Genomic DNA, 22,258 nt, shown 5'->3' on the forward strand with positions numbered 1-22,258 from the left:
TCAAACCTTTATTTAAACTCGAAAGGCAACTGAGGTTTCCCTCATTTACAGTCACATTGAGTGTACATACAGAGTTAAGCAAAAAAAATGCATATAAAATCACACAGAATATAAAATCATAACAATAAGACAAGTAAGGATAACAATCAATTAAAACATGTAGATTGACAAAGGTTGGAGATCAAGGCTTTAGACGCTGCAACAGAGGGGGGAATCTCACGCTTTTGGAGTTCATTCCATGAGCTAGAGGGGCATCATAGTGAAATGCAGATTTACCCTGATGATGTATTATAATAGGGTGACCATATTTTGATTTCCAAAAAAGAGGACATGTCCCCCCAGCCTCGAGATACTTAATGATACTCAGGCATGCGTTGCTCATGGGACGACTGGTTGCACTATGTTTTAATGACGCCGCGTGCGCACGCTCCCGCGCATGCGCATAGATGTTCCCTCGCATAGCACAGACTAAAGACAGTGCCTAATTGCCTCTACGAATGGAATGTAACACATTTCATTCACAAGTTTTGTGTGAATGTATCTGAGAACGTATTTGAACACACCTGACGACCGGCCATATTGTTATGCAAAGTAGTACTTAGCGACTTGGCTCATCAGTCGAGTGCAGCACATTCCTGTGTGCACGCGTGTGCACATCCGTGCATGTGCGTGCTTCTGCTCACAGACTGGTTGCACGGTGTGCAACCCCCATCCCATGAGCAACGCATGCCTGATGATACTCAACGTTTACTCAAAGATGCATTATTGTTTTAATATATTTAAAGTATGCCTCCTCTCTATGGATATACAAGTATTATTTTACTGTATATAACACAACACTTACCTGACTTCTATCAGCATGTGACTTGCAACACCAGAGGCGGTAACATCCTAGATCACTGTTACACGCAATTTAAAGGTGGCTACAAGGCTCATTCTGATAGTGGCTTTGGTAAATCAGATCACGCGTCAATCTTTCTTTCACCAAAGTACAAACAGAGAATCAAAAGTACTCCTGTAGTCTCGCGAGAGGTGCAGAAATGGGATTTGACGTCAGAGGAGACGCTCCGGTCTGTGTTTCACTGCACAGACTGGAATGTGTTCCGCGACACAGATAACATTAATGTCTACACGGAAACAGTGCTGGACTATGTTTGTACTATGGTGGAAGAAAAAATCCCCACTACCAAAATGAGAGTTTACCCAAATCAAAAACCCTGGGTAGACAAATCCGTCCGTGAAGCTCTGAGAGAGCGCACCAAAGCATACAACGACGGCCTAGTGGCAGGCAACATGAATGACCACAAGGTGGCGCGATACAACGTAAGGAGGACAGTGTCAGAGGCCAAACGGCGCTACAGGGATAAAATTGAACTCCAGTTTGAACAAGCTGACTCTAGAGCTATGTGGCAGGGGCTCAAAACGATGACAGACTACAAAGGCGCCTCCCTCAAACTGAACAGTGACATCTCCTTAGCAAATGACCTCAATACCTTCTATGCGAGGTTTGATGCTGGTAATAACAACACCAGCTCACAAGCCACGGCAATGGGGGGGGGGGGGGGTCGGCTGCTGATGGAGGCGCAGTGTTCAGGGTAACAGAGCATGAGGTGAGGCGGACCTTTAAAAAAGTGAATATCAGGAAGGCAGCAGGTCCGGACGGCATCCCCGGCCGCGTCCTAAAAGTCTGTGCCGACCAACTGGCCCCAGTATTCACTGACATATTTAACCTGTCCTTAGAACAGGCTGTCATCCCCACCTGCCTGAAGAAGTCCACTATTATCCCTGTACCCAAAAAATCCAAGCCTGCTTGCCTCAACGACTACCGCCCTGTAGCTCTCACCTCCATAGCCATGAAGTGCTTTGAGAAGCTAGTAAAGGGCTACATCTGCTCCTCCCTCCCCATCAACATGGACCCCCTGCAATTTGCATACCGCCCCAACAGGTCCACGGAGGACGCCATAGCCCATGTGCTGCACACAGCAGCATCACACCTGGACAAGAGGCAGGGGAACTATGTGAGAATGCTATTCATCGACTACAGCTCGGCATTCAATACCATAGTCCCCTCCATACTCATAGCCAAGCTCAGGGACCTGGGCTTGAACTATGACCTCTGCCAGTGGGTCTTGGACTTCCTGACTGGCAGACCCCAGGTGGTGAGAGCAGGCAACTGCACCTCCTCATCCATCACCCTCAACATAGGGGCCCCCCAGGGCTGTGTTCTGAGTCCCCTCCTCTACTCCCTGTACACACACGACTGTGTGGCTCAGCGGAGTAGCAATACAATCATCAAATTTGCTGACGACACAGTGGTGGTGGGCCTGATCTCTGCCAACGACGAGAGGGCCTACCTGGAAGAGGTCAAGGTCCTGGCGGGATGGTGCCAGGAAAACAGCCTCTCCCTGAACGTCAGCAAAACAAAGGAGATGATTGTGGACTTCAGGAGGTAGGGGGTCAAGGACTACAGCCCCCTCAGCATCGACGGGGCACCGGTTGAGAGAGTCAACAGCTTTAAGTACCTCGGAGCCTACATATCCGAGGACTTGACATGGACCACACACATTGACAGTGTTGTGAAGAAGGCACGACAACGCCTCTACTTCCTCAGGCGCCTAAGGAAGTTCCAAGTCAGTCAGAAGATCCTTAAGAACTTCTACTCATGTACAATAGAGAGCATCTTGACCGGCAACATCACCTCCTGGTTTGGGAATAGCACTGCACAAGACCGAAGCAGACTACAAAGAGTGACACGTTCAGCCGAACGCACAATTGGAGGGGGGCTCCCCACCCTCCAGAACATTTACAACAAGCGTTGCAAGGGCAAGGCTAAGAGAATCATTAAAGACTCCAGTCACCCGAACAACTGCCTCTTTGAACTGCTGCGGTCAGGCAAACGATACCGGAGTCTCAAGGCGAGCACAGAAAGACTCAGAAGAAGCTTCTATCCCCAGGCCATCAGGCTGCTAAACGTACAATGAATGAACACTACACAACAACAACCACCAAACGCACATAGCACACACATCCACACGCACACACTCACTTTAAACAAACACACTGTAGCACCCACTCCACACACTTTATAGCACACACCCACTTTAAACAAACACACTGTAGCACCCACTCCCCACACTTTATATTTATTGATGAAGGATTGCACTACAACTCATACACCTTACTGTAAATTGTACCTAAATTGTACCTCATCCCATTTCTGCTTTGCACTAGATAGTACTGTACATTAGTACACTGCATAGTATTGTATATTATATGGTAACTCAGAACATTGTACATATGTCTATACCGAACACTGTGACCTCATTTTCTTCTTCTAAATTACATGCTATACTATGTTATTTGATACTATCTTGTCTAGCACAGTCTCTGGAGCGTAACAGTAAGAAGCATTTTGTATGAAAGTATTCTGTACTTCTGTATGACAACTATTAAAGAAACTTGAAACTTGAACAATATCTCTCTATAACCAAAGACACACCAAACCAAAGTTACTCAACAATCAGCATGCTTGATTATGCCTAGACAAATCTCAATGGCACAATAATAACTTAAAAATCAACCTGTAAGAAAATAATAGCTCTCTTTTCAAGTCTTACTGGACAAAAATAAATAACAAAATATAAGAAATAATAGAAAATAGAAAATCCAGTTAACAAATATATTTTTCAGACAAATCGTTTTTTTCTTGCCATGTTTCAATGAGATATTGTGCAATGGTTTCTGCTGTCTCATTTGATGTATTTAATCTCAATTCATTTTGTTTGCATGCCCACCCCTCTTCCAGTCAAAGTACTGTATTATGATTGGGAATATTTTCACTGCTCCGTGGTTTGATTTGAGTGCTTCATGTGCGACATCAATCGAATCGAGTGGGGCGCTATAACAATTGGCTTCGGATTTAGTGCGCGCACTACTGAACTTTTTGGCAGTGTCAGAGTCTGGAAATGCCTTTTTTAGCAAGGCACTTGTGCAATCCATAGATTGTGATGTTTCAGAGTATGAAATGCAAACGCACCCTCCCTCCGCTGCATTTACTTTACAGCATCCTCTGTTTTCCCGGGTTTAACAAATAAGTCTGTCAACTTTGCAGACAAACTCAACTTGCACATGTCCAAGCTTTGCACACGGTGCACTCCACCTCCCATTTGTTCTGACGGGTCGGTACATTTGGAATTTCTTCTGCAGTTCATCTGTAAAAGTACATTCTTTGGCATTGTGAACGTGAGCTGCGGTGCGCTCTGTCCCCTCTGCGTGTATCCTTTCTCTTCCTCTGTTTGTGAGTGTAGTTGTAGAGCCGCCCACAAAGCTTCTCAGGGATTACGTCACACACGCAACAGATTACCGTAGTATTCTGTGCAATGCGCCAGTCAATTTAAGTATAATGCAAACGGTCCGTGAAAGCCGGACATTATCATGAATTTGAAAAGAGTGTGAAAAGAGGACATGTCCGGGCAAAAGAGGACGTTTGGTCACCCTATCTTATAAGGAGGTAGCTAGGGCTTTAAAATGAACAAATACCAGTGTTTATAAATAAAGTGATGAGTGTTGTATCTATCATTAGTGATGAATCTGAGGGCAGAGTGATATACAGAGTCCAAGGATTTAAGAGTTGAGGCCGCAGCATACCTATAAAGTACATCACCAGTAGTCGATGAATGATAAGGAAACTGCTTCAACAACTCTCTTCCTACTAATCAAAGGAAAGCTGATTCTGTTTCTGTATAGGAAGCCAATTTTCTGTCGCAACTTGGAGGCAAGGTTGTCCACATTTAAACTTAAATTTCACATCGAGCGCCACACCCAAGATATTTATATTCAGTGACTCTCTCAAAGCAGACAGAGCCCTGGGGGACACCCATCTGTAGGGGCTGGGGGCCTGACAGTGTGCCTTTCCATGATACTTGGTAGGAGCGGTTGTCGAGGTAGGATGACAGCCATGCCAGCGCAGAGCCTAAAATTCCCATTCCTACGTGGGATGCGAGGAGGATCTGATGGATGACTGTGTCAAATGCTGCTGACATGTTCAGGAGAATCAGGACAGAGGAGAGGCCTATCGCTCTTCCTAAGTGAAGAGCATCTGTGACTGCTATGAGAGCCATCTCTGTGGAGTGATCAGTCTTGAAGCCTGACTGGTTTGGGTCTAGGAGATCATTATGTAATAGATAATCAGTGAGCTGGTTAGATACGTCATTTTCAAGTGATTTAGAGAGGAAAGAGAGACTGGGCAGTAGTTATCTATGACGGTGAGGTTCAGGGTTGGTTTTTTGACGAGCAGTGTGATGTTACTAGTGTCAATGCTTCAGTGTCTGTAATGGGAGAGAAGGATGACAACGTGAATGATGGGGCTCTTGATTCAGCATTTGGAATGGGTGGGGGTTGGGCGAAGCAGCTGCGGATGTTCTCTACCTTTTTCTCAAAAAAGGTTGCAAGGTAGCAGCAGCATGCAATTTTTGGCTACAAGCCATCCAAATGTTTTATTGTGATTCTGGACTCTTTTAAATACTTTTTTCAAAGCATACAAAGCTATTTTTATCATATTTTAAAGCCATATATAGAGAAGAGTTGCTGAAGTGTGGATGACTAACACCGAAAGAGATTTTTGATGGATTAAGAATCCGGGCCTACTGTTCTACCACCATCCAACCTACCTGACTGTCTTCTATCCATTGTCAAAATCCTCATACCAACTTCTACAGAGGGTAAGCATGTCCCCTCGCAAGATCAAAACAAGACAAAACATCTCTACTCAAGATGAGGACTATGTCTCTATGGAAAATGTAAAAGAAATGATGGATCAACAGAAATTATTCTATGTGGAAATGCTTAACAGGCAAGAGTCAAACTTCATGTCCTTTACCAAGCTCATCATGGAATCTACAACCACTAGAATTGATGGCATTATGAAAGAGGTACATGAGGTCAGGTCCAGCCTTCAGTTCTCTCAAGCCCAAATTGATGACTTGAGAGTGATGGAGAAGAAACTTGGCTCATTTGAATCACAGCTCCAGTCATTCCAGTCCCTGCCCACTCAGGGTATGACCCCGGAAAGCAAAGACATCATATCCAAAATGGACTATCTGGAAAATCAGAGTCGAAGAAACAATGTAATTATTGATGGTCTGACTCAGGAAAATGTGTATGAGTCCTGGTCAGATACTGAGCAGATGGTCAGAGAATTCCTAAAAAACAAACTGGAAATTGATCCAAAGTTCATCGAAATCGAAAGAGCCCACCGCACTGGGAGTGTGAAACAGAACACTGATAAAGCAAGACCAATTGTTGTGAAACTCCTGAGGTTCAAGGATAAAGACCTCATACTTGCCAAGGCGAGAGCTCACCTCAAGAACACCTTAATTTATGTAAATGAGGACTTCTCTGACTTGTTAAGGAAGAAGAGAGCTGACCTCATTCCAGCAATGAAACAGGCAAGGGATGAAGGAAAGTATGCCGTCATTAACTATGACAGACTGGTGATCAAACCACGAAAGCCTCAGGGGGTGATTCCAACCACACAACACGAGTGAAAGTCAGTGGGAACCTACCATGCTATGATGACCCCTTTTAATGATCTTTTCTCCACCTATCTATCATGTCATCTTCCTCACACAACCAATTTGGCGCTCATCTCCAAACCTTCCCTACATCTGACTCTGGTTCATTACATGTAAACTCTAACTCCAACCCATATGATCAAGTAAATTAACTTTTGAAGGACCCGCCCACTACGTTGCTTCAGTCAGAAAGTGAATCTCGGGACTCATCAACATCAAACCTTTTATTCAATAATGACCCTGACACACATTGTTTTGCTCAAATGAAACAAGTCTCTGGAATATCTGATTACTTCAGTGTGAACAAATTCAATTCCACTGTTGACCCTCAAAATACTAGGAGTGACTTTTCCCTCATTCATATCAATGTCCGCAGCCTGCCAAAAAACTATGATACTTTATGCCTTTGTTTGACTAACCTTGACTTCTCTTTTAGTGTAATAGGGCTTACTGAAACATGGCTGTCTAAAGACAATGCTGATTTGTATGAATTCAATAACTATAAGCATATTCATAGATGCAGAGAAGGCCAAAAGGGTGGGGGTGTTTCTCTATATCTCAATCCGAACATGGTGAGGCTGTGTTTGTTGAAACCCACCAGGCCATTATTGCATGTATTTATAGACCTCCCAGCTTTAGCTTGTCTGCATTCAATGCTGATCTAACAAATGTTCTGGATGTCATTTCCAAAGAAGGGAAAAAATGCTATTTAATGGGTGACCTAAATATCAATTTTATAAACCATAAGAATGATAACTCAACTAAGGAGTTTATTGACACAATGTATTCCCACTACTTTCATCCTATGATTGCAGTACCAACCAGAGTGACGGAGACATCTGCCACTCTGATTGACAATATCTTTACTAATGTGTTGGATAAGAGCATGAAATCAGGAGTTCTGTGCATGGATATTGCTGATCATTGTCCAATCTTTCTATATAGGGAACATGAAAAGTCTCCAACTATGCTATATCCTAAATATAAGAGACGCTTTAATGAAGCTAGTTTGACCAGGTTTGGACTAGTGGTCGGCGAGTATCCATGGACAGATATCCTCCACTCTGTTGATGCACAAAAGTCTTTTACTTTGTTTTCTGAACGTATCTCCCAGGCCTATGACCTATGTTTTCCCCTTGTACAGGCATCTCCCAAGCCTCATCATAAACTGATCAAACCATGGATAACCCCAGCTATTATCAAATCCCTAAATACTAAACATAGATTGTATAAAAAATATCTTCTCAATCCCACTCCATTTTATCTTGCTCAATTTAGGAACTATAGAAATAAATTAAACCACATTATCAGAGGAGCTAAAAAGCATTACTACAATATGGAATTATCTAAAAACAAAAATAACATGACTCTCTTATGGAGAACAATTAACTCTATCCTCAACAAAAAAAATAAACGTAATCAGTTGCCTAATGAATTTAAGGTTGATGGGGTTATTATCACTGACCCGCAATTAATTGCCAATAACTTTAATAACTTTTTCTCAGAAGTTGGTCCAACACTGGCTGCAAAGATTCCATTTAGTAACCATAGTCCCCTTCAGTTTATGAATCCTCCAATCAATGACAGTTTTAACTTCTTGCCGGTTACAGAGGATGAGGTTCGGGAGATCTTGATCAACCTGGGGGACTCTTCTCCGGGTTATGATGGTATTGGAGGCAGATTACTGATATCCATTCAAGAATCCATTGTGAAGCCATTATGTCATATTTTTAATACATCACTGGAGAAGGGAATCGTCCCACTGGAACTTAAAATAGCTAAGATCATCCCTATTTATAAAGATGATGACCCAGCCGTCTTCAACCATTACAGACCTATATCCATCCTTCCTACCTTGTCAAAAATACTTGAAAAGCTGGTCTATAAAAGATTAATTGAACATCTTAATAAGCACAATATTATTTACACTCACCAGTACGGGTTCAGAAAGAAACATGCAACATATATGGCAATAACACATCTAATTAATGAAATATACAAAGCTAAAGACAGAAAGGAAAACACTATAGGTATTTTTTTAGACTTATCAAAGGCATTTGATACAGTCAATCACAATATCCTCCTGCAGAAGCTCTCACATCTTGGAATAAAAAACAATGCACTGCTATGGTTCACCAGTTACCTTAAAGATAGACGTCAGTCTGTATCCTATAATGGGATAAATTCTCCTTTTCTTCCTTTACTTTGCGGTCCTCCCCAAGGTTCAATTATTGGGCCTTTGTTATTTTTGTTATATATCAATGACCTCCCTAACGTCTCAGACAGGCTGTCGAAAATTTTATTTGCAGATGACACGTGTGTATTCTATTCACATAAAGATCCTGATACCATCATTAGGGTCATAAATGAAGAACTTAACAAACTATCAATTTGGTTTAAATGCAACAAATTATCACTAAACATTAAAAAAACGAATTTAATTTTTTTTGGTCTCAAATCTGTGATTTTTAACTCTTCATCTAAAGTAGTGATCAATGACATCCCCATAGCTAGGGTGTGTTTTACACGATTCCTTGGTGTTCTGCTTGATGAATCCCTATCATGGAAACCTCATATCACAGCCATAACTACAAAAATGGCCAAGAGCAGGGGTGTAGCTGGGGGGGGGGGTAGCTTAGGATGATTCCAAGGGCCCAGCACTGGGGGGGGGGGCCCAAAAAAAAAAAAAAAAAAAAAAATTGTTTTACTAGACATCACTCAGGTGTATTATTGATGCTCTCATTGATACTATGTTTGTTTCTGAAGTGTGTGTGTGTGTGTATGTGTGTGTGTGTGAGATATATAGAGAGAGAGGGGGGGCTTTGGTACACTATTGCATTGGTCCATTCATTGAAGATGAACGCAATGCGACATCCTTTACTAGGCTCACCCACCAACAGTGCAGGTGCTGAACTGCTGATCCGAATGTATAGGTAAAAACCATATTATGCGTTTTCATCAATAAAAAAATTGCCAAAAAAAAATCCGCTCATGCGCTTACGCGCGCTCGCATTCACTGGGGGCCTACAAATACATTCTTTCATGGGGCCCAGAATCTGGAGCTACACCCCTGGCCAAGAGTATTGGTATTCTTGGAAAAACACGTCACTTGTTGAGCACCGAGGTTGCCACAATGTTATATTACTCTATGGTTTACCCATATATCAATTACTGTAATTTAGTTTGGGGTAGTACGCATCAGACCAAACTTGAGCCCATATACCGTCTGCAGAAACGAGCTCTAAAAATAATCAGCTGTGTACATCGAAGTCATTCTTCTCAGCCTCTATTCCATAAGTTAGGTATCCTCAGTGTTTATCAAGTGAATCATCTTCAGACTGGTTTATTTGTGCATAGTTCTTTAAACAGAGCCCTTCCCCCTTTTTTCATGACATGTTTGCCCACAATCACCAAATTCATAATTACCCCACACGTAGTTCCTGTTTGCTTAGACCACCCTTTTCCCGCACTTCCCAATCTCAGTTTTGTTTGCTCTACCGAGGGTCAAAGTTGTGGAACTCTTTGCCTCCACATATTTTGGAATTTTCTTTTCTGAAATTCAAAAGAGCACTGAAATCTCATCTCCTAGATCACCAATATTTCCCATATGGACTTCCTTTACAAACTGTAGTCTGATGGCTTGATGTATTTTGTTATTGTATTTTCGTTTTATTATATATTCTTACTGTCAGTGATTGTTTTCTCTATACCAGAAATCGTATGGCATGGGGTGCCTACTTCGGTGTCTATGTAGGCCTGCTTGTGTGTGTTTGTTTGTTCAGGGGGGGGGGGGGGGGGATTTTATTTTATATTTTATATTTATCTTGATATAATGTAATTTTGCTTCCTGGTGAATGCCACATGCAAGCCCCTTGAGGGTTTTTAGGCAATTCTCCTACACATCCCTTGTGGACTATATTGTATTATATATGTAACTGTTTTTATATGTGTAAACAAACAAACAAACAAACAAACAAATGCTGCTGACATGTTCAGGAGAATCAGGACAGAGGAGAGGCCTATCGCTCTTCCTAAGTGAAGAGCATCTGTGACTGCTATGAGAGCCATCTCTGTGGAGTGATCAGTCTTGAACAGGGGCGGCGGGGGGGAGGGGCTAGCAGGGTCTTAAGCCCCCTCTGAAAAAGGCTTAGCCCCCTCTAAGCCCCCCCTCCCAGTTATGTTTTTTATTTTATTTATATATAAAATACATTACGAATGTATTTTAGCGAAGAACTGATAAATTTGGCAGAGAGACGGCAACATTATCGTGGGTTTGCGTGATGAGTATCTCCACCTCTTTTATTGTGAAGCTGTATCTATCTACCGGACGTCATCAAAAGCATGTCTGTCACTATAGCCAATTGAAATGCTAGAAATGGTCATGTGGACTGGGAGAACCAATGGAATAGTCCCACCGGGACTACACCAATAGTCCCTAACGCACTTTCACTTCCGCGTTCGAGATGCGTGCGAGTTCAAAAAACAAAACAAACATCTTTGGATAGAACGGGGAAATATAACGCTTCTTTTAATAAACAGGAGCCATACATAAAATACGGGTTTATCGCAACAGGTCGGTGATTCTTGCGTGCCGAGCCGACGTCCTCTCTGCATAATATGTGGCGACAACAACAACAACAACAACAACAACAACAACAACAACAACAACAGCGGCGAGTGGATATGTGACATGTTTCAAACATTAGCTGGGATTTTGGAGGACTTAACAACAAACAAGGTAGGGTGAGTCGTGTTTGCATGCATTCTGATCTGTTCGTCACCTGCCGCGGTGATCTGACTGCAACAGCTGATCTGCTGTTCATGAATGAATGAATGAATGAATGAATGAAAAACAGATTGCAGAACGGGTACAATACAGTACGGCGCAATACACACAATTGTTAAGGGGATGCAGACCAGAGAAAAACGTTTTTATTTTTTTTCAATATCAGTATATTAAATTAGCCATTGTTTTTTATCCTGGCCCGCCAAGAAACGGCTTGTGGAAAATATGGCCCGTGGCCAAACCTAATAGCCGACCCCTAGCCTATATTAGCCGGTATTTTGTTTGTTGCATTAAAATTCATTAGCCCCTGCTATAAACAATCCAGCCCCTCCAAAGCTCCCGTGAGGCCAATTCTCTGGCGCCGCTACTGGTCTTGAAGCCTGACTGGTTTGGGTCTAGGAGATCATTATGTAATAGATAATCAGTGAGCTGGTTAGATACGTCATTTTCAAGTGATTTAGAGAGGAAAGAGAGACTGGGCAGTAGTTATCTATGACGGTGAGGTTCAGGGTTGGTTTTTTGACGAGCAGTGTGATGTTACTAGTGTCAATGCTTCAGTGTCTGTAATGGGAGAGAAGGATGACAACGTGAATGATGGGGCTCTTGATTCAGCATTTGGAATGGGTGGGGGTTGGGCGAAGCAGCTGCGGATGTTCTCTACCTTTTTCTCAAAAAAGGTTGCAAAGTCTTCCACAGACAGAGTAGAGGGGGTGGGGGGGTGAGGAGGTAGGACATGGTGGCATACAGTTTGCAGAGGTTCTTAGCCGAATGGTGAAAGAAGGAGGTTTTGGCAGTAGTAATGTTTTTGGAGAATGCTAACAAGAGGTTATGGTAGGTAGTGATGTCACCAGTGATGCAGGTCTTTTTATACTTCCTCTCTGCCGCTCTCAGGCTCTGTCTTTATTCTCTCACTGCATCTGTCAGCCATGGTCTGGGTGTGGAACAACTGACAGGGTTATTGGCGAAGGGACAGAGTTTCTCAAAGGAGGTTGAAAGAGCTGAATTGAGGGTGGAGGTTGCCGTATCAGGGGGGAGAGCAGAGGAAGTCTCACTCGAGGGTAGGGTTGTGTCACGATCGGGCCTGTGCCTTCCTCTGCCGTCATCCGGACGTGCCCATACATGGGCTTCCTGCTGGAGCGTTCCCGCGCTGCCAGATGAGGATCAGCTGCAAGGGATTCCCTCATCAAGCGGGTCCTATATCACGGCGTTGCAGTGTTAAACTGCCTATCTAGGTACGACCCTTCAGTCTGAAGACCTACTAGGCACCCTCTCCTCGTATTCCCTGTTTCTAATCTGCCTTCTCTTGTGCCCAAGGACCACAGTTCCAGCGAGCCGTCTGGAACCCCCTGGAGCTGTGAAACGGAGTTCCTGCTCTCACCCTCGACACAGCCGGTGTCCACACTCTCCTCTACGGAGTTCCCGCTCTCACCCTCGACACAGCCGGTGTCTACGCTCTCCTCTACGGAGTTCCTGCTCTCGCCCCCTGACACAGCCGGTGTCGACAATCACCCGTATTGCACTAGGAGTGCACCTGTCCAAAACCAAGAGACATTCAGACCTGCCTGTCGTACATTTACTGTGTATATTTCTGTCTGCTTGGGAAGAATATTAAAACCCCCTAAACCGCTCCATTCTCTCTCCTCCTGTGTTTTGCTATTGGGCTCCGCAAGAACCCCATCCTCACAGGTTGACAGAATGTCAGTAGGTTCCGTCTGAATGAGACAGTTTGAGTTGGAGTGAGTGGTTTGGGGTTTAGCATGAATGTTAGTGAGAAGGATACAAGGATACCTCTTCTATCTATATTTTATTATATTATCTATTTTGTTATCCTTAATTTTTTTGTCATTATTTGCCTTTGTTCTCTTCAACCATTGCTATGCATGGCTGTTGGCAACAGCTGCAACAACAACTACAACAACACAATTAGCCATCTGGGACTAGTTATCTCTCTCTCTCTCTCTCTCTCTCTCTCTCTCTCTCTCTCTCTCTCTCTCTCTCTCTCTCTCTCTCTCTCTCTCTCTCTCTCTTTCACACTCTCTCTCTCATTACTGATATTGAGGAAGACTCATTATGGAAACACTACAGGGTTATTCATTAGCAATGTTTGCTTACAAGGTGCAGCAGCAACAGTTCTCTATGGTCTCATGTGCCAAATTATAATTTTGACAACTGAACGTTCTAATGAAAATGTCACAACCGCTACTGGTCGGTGCTGGAACTCATCATTTCACAATTTTCACCAAAACTTTTATTAATTAACCATATTTGTACCTTATAGCCTCATGCAGGCCACGTGCACACATAGAGCCCAAGGGGTGCTCGAGCACCTGCCCTTTTGAGCCTCATAAAAAGTGCCCTTAAAAAAAAAAAAAATTACCGTTGCGCATATAGATTGCCCTTCCAACTTTAAAATGTCAGGATAGAATAAAAATATTAGGTAAAGAGAGAGAGAGATGCCCCGTATTCCATTGCAGTTTGCACGGCCTCCTCAGCGTGCCTCTCCGCGGACCTATATATTTTATGCATAGCGTGGGTGGTGATGATGATGATGATGATAATGATGAAAGAAACAACTGTGGCCCATACAGTTGAATGCTGGTATTACACTCACTGAGGGACACGAGGAAGTCAAGTCCGATGGGATTTGGGAATCTCAAATACAAATCGGGATTGGAATAAAAAAGGCATTTATATTAAACAATACAGAATATACAGCACTTCTTGGGGTCTGTAGGGTAAGCACTTATTCCCTCCCCCCTGAACATTTATGGAGATGTATGGGCCTTTTAAGTCAGTGATAAAAGTGTCTTTCAAGGATAAGTGAGCTCCTGCACTGATTATTATAGTTCAATATTCAATATTTGATCACCAAAACCCCCCAAAAAGAATAAAAAGGGGGCCCCCCCTCCCAAAAAGGGCCCCCAAAAATCGGGCTCTCGCGCTGCGCTTGGTTCTAACACACACACAGGTATAGTGCCCTTTTCCGCCTTTGAGCACCTGCCCCTCTAAAGTCCTGTGCACGTACGTCCCTGGCCTCATGTCCCACCAAATACAGATTCAATATATTGCAATCATCCAGTTTTGAAGATATCATGCGTTATTGTTACTTTGCAGCTTCAGTGGCTGCCCAGTGAAAGCTATTAGAGCGGTAGAACTCTGAGATATTATAACGTTTGGGGTTTTGCTCTCCTCTGGGAGCAAAAGCCCTAGCGTTGTCCGATGGTAATTACCTGTCTATCTGTCTGCCCTGATTGCACTAATTGGTACCTGGTGTGTATAGTTAAGTTGGCTTTATATGTTCTTCCTGGTTACCAGTGTTGGGCAAGTTACTTTTAAAAAGTAACTAGTTACAGTTACTAGTTACTTCTTCCAAAAAGTAACTAAATTACTTACTCAGTTACAAATTATAAAAGTAACTAGTTACTTCAGAAAGTAACTATTGCGTTACTTTCAATATATATATATTTTTTTACATAAACAACATACACAAATCTAAACTATTTTAATGTTGCTGTGGGACAAAGTGAGACTAGCCTCCAATCAAATGCCATGTATGTAGATATTATAATGACTATGTTTATATAGTGGATCATACAAATACAATAGATGTTTTGGAACTTTTGATATGTACTATTGCCCCTCAACAGGCCACAACTGGGCAACATTAAATTATGCTTGTTAAGCACTATACCAAAAATAAATAACAAATCTGATTGATTGAACATTTTAATTAACAGATTGCAGAATGGGTACAGTACTACGGCTCAATGCACACAATTGTTAAGGGGATGCAGACCAGAGAAAGACTTTCGTCTTGTTTACATCAGGGTCCCCCATTTTCAATTCATGACATACACAACATACAGATATAAGAATCGAATCGAATCATTCTAAACCAATCTAATCATGACATTTAAGACATGGATGACATACAGATATATATCTCTGCGCACCAGACTGTGCTATTAAACCAGGAAGTGCAGCACTATGTTGAGCCCTGTATGGTTGAGCCTGTCAGCAGTAGAGCCACTACTGCCCTGCGCTGCAACACAAGAGTGAACCGCGGTCTCACGCTGACTGCTCGCTTATTATGTTGTTCCGTTGGATTCGTTTTCGATTATTTGGGCTCAAACCGTACACTACACGGACCCGCGGTCTCACGCTGACTGAATCGCTTGTGTTGTGGCTCAGACTCTGGATGCGTTAGACCCGCCCACCTCTACCTTTGATTGGCTTACCATGACATTTTACTCAGCCTCAGCCAATCGTCACTCGTCAGCATGTATCCGCTTGACTCGCGCACTGCCCACTAAACAAGGAAGAACATAATATTGCCTCTCAGCGCAGATATCTGTCTGATGAAAGAAACAGGTTCATTCATAGTAACGCGCCGGATTTATTTGCAGTAACAGTAACGGCGTTATTGAGATTGGAAGAGTAATCCGTTAGATTACTTTTACTGAAAAAACAAACGCCGTTAGTAACGCCGTTACTTATAGCGCCGTTATTCCCATCACTGCTGGTTACTATTCAGATCGTCAGTCGACCACTGAACCTTCCCGTGAGTAAACCGTTGTGGGTAACGCTTATCTCTCCTGCCATGGAGAATAAGTTAGTTTGCCATGTATATTAATTTCAGTGTTGTTGCCTTACCAAGTGTATCTCTTTATTGTGTGCTTATGTAGCACTGTCGTCCAACGTGTTTCTTTTCGTTACATGTTTTGGAGACATCGTTGTGTCCCCTTTGCTTTTCCCATTTACCGTGTTTTTGAAGTTGTAATTATTTGCTCGGACGTGTTTTGTTTATACGCCTTTGTCTGAGTGTTTCCTTTTGCCGACTCTAAATAAAAGAGTATCCTTTTGTTTGAAAATCAACACCTGCCTCGTCTTATTCGTTCTACACTGCACCTGGGTCCTACACACCTACCCAACTCGTAACAGATAGAACTCTGAGATAGAACTCTGTGATATAACTCTGAGATATAACACTGAGATATAATTCTGTGATATAACTCAGTGATATAACTCTGAGATATAACTTTGGGATATAACTTTGTGATAGAACTATGTGATAGAACTCTGAGATAGAACTATGTGATACAACTCTATGATAGAACTCTGAGATATAACTATGTGATAGAACTATGTGATATAACTATCTGAAGCTGAAAGGAAGTATAGAAAGTCACGCCTCACTGCTGACATCGACACATATCACAACCTCTTGTTAACATTCTCCAAAACCATCACTAATGCCAAAGCTTCTTTCTTCCACCATAGGATCGAGGCCTCTGCCAAGAATCTTCGCAAACTGCATGCTACCATGTCCTCCCTCCTCACTCCCCCCCCACCCCCCCCTCCCTCATCTTTCTCTGCCGAAGACTTTGCGATCTTCTTTGAGGAAAAAGTGGAGAACATCCGCAGCTCCTTCTCCCAACCCCCACCCATTCCAAATGCTGAATCGAGAACCTCATCCTTCACTCTGTCATCTTTCTCTCCCATTACAGAAGCAGAGACCCTGACACTGGTAACGTCAAACCGTCCGACTACTTGCCAGCTGGACCAGCTACCCTCCCCACTCCTCCAGACCATAGCACCAGGCATCCTCCCATTCCTAACTGCAACCATCAACTCCTCACTCAACTCGGGGGTGGTCCCCACCTCCCTAAAACAAGCCAGAGTCACGCCGCTCATAAAAAAACCAACCCTGAACCCTACCGTCATAGGCAACTACCGTCCTGTCTCTCTTCTCTCCTTCCTTTCTAAAACACTTGAACGTGCTGTATCCAACCAACTTACTACTTATCTCTTACAGAATGACCTCCTAGACCCTAATCAGTCAGGCTTCAGGACTGGTCACTCCACAGAGACAGCCCTCATTGCGGTCACAGAGGCACTTCACTTAGCAAAAGCGAAAGGCCTCTCCTCTGTCCTGATTCTCCTAGATCTATCTGCAGCCTTCGACACAGTCAACCACCAGATCCTCCTTGCGGCCCTCGCAGGAATGGGAGTGGCTGGCTCTGCGCTGACATGGCTGTCATCATACCTCAATGACCGCTCCTACCAAGTGTCATGGAGAGGGACCCTGTCGGCCACCCGCCCCCTGCGGACGGGTGTCCCCCAGGGCTCGGTTTTAGGACCCCTTCTCTTCTCCCTCTACACTAAATCACTGGGTAACATTATCACGTCTCATGGCTTCTCCTACCATTGTTATGCCGACGATACTCAACTCTTCCTCTCCTTCCCTCCCTCAGATATCCACGTCTCTGTGCGGATCTCGGCCTGTCTGTCCGACATCTCAGCCTGGATGACGTCCAACCACCTCAAACTGAACCTAAGCAAAACAGAATTGCTCCACCTGCCGGCCAAATCCTCCCCCCTAACCGACCTTTCAATCACAGTCGAGAATGCAGCTGTGACTGCGTCCCCGACCGCCAAGAACCTTGGTGTTGTCCTCGACGACCAGTTGAACTTCTCTGCTCACATCGCAGCGACGACCAGAACCTGCCGATTCCTCCTGAGCAACGTCAGAAGGATACGCCCCTTCCTGACAAAAGAAGCCACCCAACTCCTCGTCCAATCAACAGTCATCTCCCGCCTCGACTACTGCAATGCACTGCTCGCTGGCCTCCCGGCCACTGCCACTAAGCCTCTTCAACTCATTCAGAACGCAGCGGCCCGCCTGATCTCAAACCTACCGAAGTCGGCCCATGTCACCCCACTTCTTAGGGACCTGCACTGGCTCCCCATTGCTGCACGAATCCGCTTCAAGGCCCTCGACCTAGCATACCGTGCGGCAAAGGGAACCGCTCCCGCCTACCTCCGGTCAATGGTCTCTAACTACACACCCTCAAGACCCCTACGCTCTGCATCTTCTGGCCGCCTCAGACCTACTCCTATCCAAGCTCCGGGAGGGTCATCAAAGAGAAGTCGCCTATTCTCAGTCCTTGCCCCACAATGGTGGAATGAACTACCCACCCCAGTTAGGACAGCCGAATCACGTCCAATCTTTCGCCGTCGACTAAAGACGCACTTCTTCAACCATTATCTGAATTAAAAAAAAGAAAAAAAAAAAAAAAAAAAAAAAAAATCTAACCCTAACTAACCGTACTGTCATGCACTTGTCCTAATAAACTAACCTACACTGTAGCACTCAACACTTTGATGAACATTGTTGCTCAGCTGATAGAGTTGTGCCCTTCCTGATGGCTTGTCGTACAGAACTTGTAAGTCGCTTTGGATAAAAGCGTCAGCTAAATGACTAAATGTAAATGTAAAAATGATATAACTCTGAGATATAACTCTGAGATAGAAATCTGAGATATAACTATGTGATAGAACTATGTGAGCATAAGGCAGGGGCAACGACTACCAGCAGAAGGTGTTATGAGCTAGAAAGGACGTCCCAGGATATAGGGTGCATTGGAGAGAAGGTGTCGATGGAGAGAGAGAGAGAAACAGAGGAAGAGAGTGACCGAGACAAAAATAGAGATGGAGAGAGACAAGAGAGAGAGAGACAGAGAGAGAGAGAAAGAGAGAGATAAAGAGAGACAGAGGAAGAGAGTGACATCGACAAAAACAGAGATTTAGAACGACAGAGAGGGAGAGAGACAGAGATCGAGAGAGACAAGAGAGAGTGAGAGAGGGAGATGGAGAGAGAGTGACAGAGAGAGAGACAGAGAAAGAGAGCGACAGAGAGAGAGACACAGATGGATAGAGAGATAAAGAGAGACAGAGGGACATACAAAGAAAGAGACAAACATACTTAGATCTGTGTTCCAGAGCATGTCATGGGGTCTCTGTCCTCTACTAACACACTTAGATCAGTGTTCCAGAGCATGTCATGGGGTCTCTGTCCTCTACTAACCCACGGAGTGTCTCTCCTCCCTGGGGAGGGGCTCGGCAGGCGGCCCCCCGTGGCCCTCCAAGCCCTCCTTCATTTGGTTCCCATGGCCCCGGGTCCAAAAACAGCTCTGAAACACAACCCAAGGTCACCATGTCCGCAATGCCGGCATGACACATGTTGTGTGTGTGTGTCTGTTTGTCTGCGTGTGTGTGTGGGAGAGAGAGAGAGATCAAGAGAGTTGCGTGTGTGTGTGTGTGTGTGTGTGTGTGTGTGTGTGTGTGTGTGTGTGTGTGTGTATGTGGATGTGTATGTGTGTGTGTGTGTGTGTGTGTGTGTGTGTGTGTGTGTGTGTGTGTGTGTGTGTGTGTGTGTGTGTGTATATGTGTGTGTGTGTGTGTGTGTGTGTGTGTATGGGGGGTCAAACAGGTCGCACAGCGAACGAACGATGCACTCACCGCATCACTGCTCCACGTGCACACACATACTCAACTCAACATGCACTCATAACACCACACAAGATGTACAATCTTAGTAACATTTCTGAAAACAATACACAAGTTGAACATAGTTTTGAACGTTTTATTAGAATAGTATTTACTGTCAAGTTTCAATGCATAATCCAGACAGCTAGCGTTCCAGATCCATCCTCCGTCGTTGACGTACATGTTGGGGTCCATTGGTTTATCAGCTGCCAACAAATATATTTTGACTTAACATTAACTAGATATCACACAAAGAATGTTGTCCTCTCTCGACGCAGATCAATCAAGTTCACTTTAGACGCACTCGGCACGCCATCTAATTTCCCCAATGATAAATCCCTATACGGATGGACTGCGCTGGAAACTAAAGTGATGTCAGACTGATTACCTTTACATTATGAATTTGCCCCCTGGTGGAATGTTAGGGGAACGTTGTTTATATTCCAATTTACTAACGTTACTAGGCGGGCGTGCGTGCGTGGAGGTGTATTGTCGCAGCGCAAGTCAAATCGCTTGCAATGCAATTTGCGAATGACACACACATGCCCGCCTGTACGCCTAGTTATTTGCAATACAATCTGCAAACGACACACGCATGCCCGCCTGTACGCCTAGTTATTTGCAATGTAATCTGCGAACGACACACGCATGCCCGCCTGTTACGCCTAGTTATTTATTACACGTACATACAACTGTAGCGTTATGAGTGCGTGTTTCACTAAACCTGGCGTAACGTACATCACGCACACATCACACGCACGCGCCCTCGCAAGTCGCGTGCACGCCGAGAAATTCGAACCAGCCAACGCCTGCACTACATATGCGTGTGGTGTGTGTGCAGCCTGTGTGTCCATTGTGAGTCTATGTAGATTGCTGGCGAGCGTCAAACGTTTGATGTCAGATCGCAGGGGCTTGTATGCGTTTAGGTCTGCGTACGCTGGAACATATTTAACGCCATATGTGTGTGTGTGTGTGTGTGTGTGTGTGTGTGTGTGTGTGTGTGTGTGTGTGTGTGTGTGTGTGTGTGTGTGTGTGTGTGTGTGTGTGTGTGTGTGTGTGTGTGTGTGTGTGTGTGTGTGTGTGTGTGCGTGCGTGCGTGCGTGCGTGCGTGCGTGCGTGCGTGCGTGCGTGCGTGCGTGCGTGCGTGCGTGCGTGCGTGCGTGCGTGCGTGCGTGCGTGGGTGGGTGGGTGGGTGTATGCGTGCGTGCGTGCGTGGGTGGGTGGGTGCGTGCGTGCGTGTGGGCGGGCGTCCGTCCGTCCGTCCGTCCGTCCGTCCGTCCATGTGTGTGTGAAACAGAGAATACTGTGATATTAGAGTAGATATTAGTGGTTCTGAACAGCGTGTTTGTGTGTGTTCTGCCTTGTCAACTCTTCACACTATAATTAGGCCAATATATCATGTGAGGGCTGGTGACCGGAGAGAAACTAGTCTTTTAACAGATTGGACAGTTGAGACCGTGAGCCAAGAAATGTTTTCCTAATGACTGTTTTGTCTTCAAGCCAGAATTTAGACACATAAAGAGTATGTCCCCTCACTGGTCCCCTTATCATCAAAAAGACGAAGAACCAAGAATAGTTCAGCCGCGTAAACAACAGACAACAAACTCGGAGGGGTTTCAGCCGCTTGCCAACGCCAACATCCACTTCCTTGAGAAACTGTACACTTCCACGAATCTGATTGGTCCGCGGCTCAAAAAGGCCATCAAGGGGTCAAGGGTCAGGGATCAGGAGGAGGAACCGCTATGCAGCATAAACAGATGAGATAAGTCTGGAATAAAGGGGTTATAATTAAAGGGATAGTTTGGATTTTTGGACATTCTTTGACCGGTTACCGAGCGAACTGGGAAGCATGGGGTCATGGAGCAAAACAGGTATTAGTCGACAACAACCACAACATGCAAGCAAAGGGTTACCTGGATCACCAGCATTTTTACACAGCTGATGGGTCACGTTATCTGTGAACAGGGCATAGTAATATACCAGCGTTTTGCTAGAAACAAAATAGTGCAGAGTGATAGCAAAATGGAAAATGATAGCCTCTTAACAAATTTGGCATTAAAACGCCTGTCGATTGCATTCTGAAAGTAAATTGGTCACTATTCTGGAACCATTTGTAGCAGATAGGGATGCCCCGATCACGTTTTTTGCCACCGATACCGATCACCGATCGTCGTGATCCATATCGGCCGATACCGATCCGATACCGATTGTTTTTGATTAAAAAGAAATTAAAAATTATTTTATATAAAACGTTTTTTTTTTTTTTTTTTTTTTTAAATATATATATTATATAATTAGACTTGTACTTGTATTATCTGCGACTGCGAGACATCGCCACCACGCAACAAGTCAAAATGCTCACTATCTGCAAACAGCTCCACTGTCTGTGTGTACTCTAGTAGCCCAGCTCAAAAGGATTCTCCGGCGCTGCAGCGGGACCCCATTGGTAACGTTAAGTGCTTTGGTCGTTTCACATTCAGCAAGCCCTCAGCTCGAATACGCATTAAATCAATGTTATAAGACATTGATATCAAGAGCTATCTGTAGCTACTGCTAGCCGGCTAGATGACGT

At 44.3% G+C, this 22,258-nt stretch overlaps 1 protein-coding gene across 1 annotated transcript in view; it reads right to left on the reverse strand.

Annotated features, from left to right (window-relative positions):
• Positions 1 to 21,614, reverse strand: part of LOC311226579 (carbonic anhydrase 4-like) — a gene marked incomplete at its 5' end in the record, with an annotated part of 69,839 nt that extends 48,225 nt beyond the window's left edge. The window contains one exon of the mRNA XM_084311999.1: positions 21,600 to 21,614. Within this exon, the coding sequence (XP_084168125.1) occupies positions 21,600 to 21,614 (15 nt within the window). The remainder of the gene's footprint in view (positions 1 to 21,599) is intronic.
• Positions 21,615 to 22,258: the final 644 nt, after the last annotated feature.

Source organism: Notolepis coatsorum (assembly GCF_963971535.1).
Source record: "Notolepis coatsorum genome assembly, chromosome: 4".
Classification (NCBI taxonomy): domain Eukaryota; kingdom Metazoa; phylum Chordata; class Actinopteri; order Aulopiformes; family Paralepididae; genus Notolepis; species Notolepis coatsorum.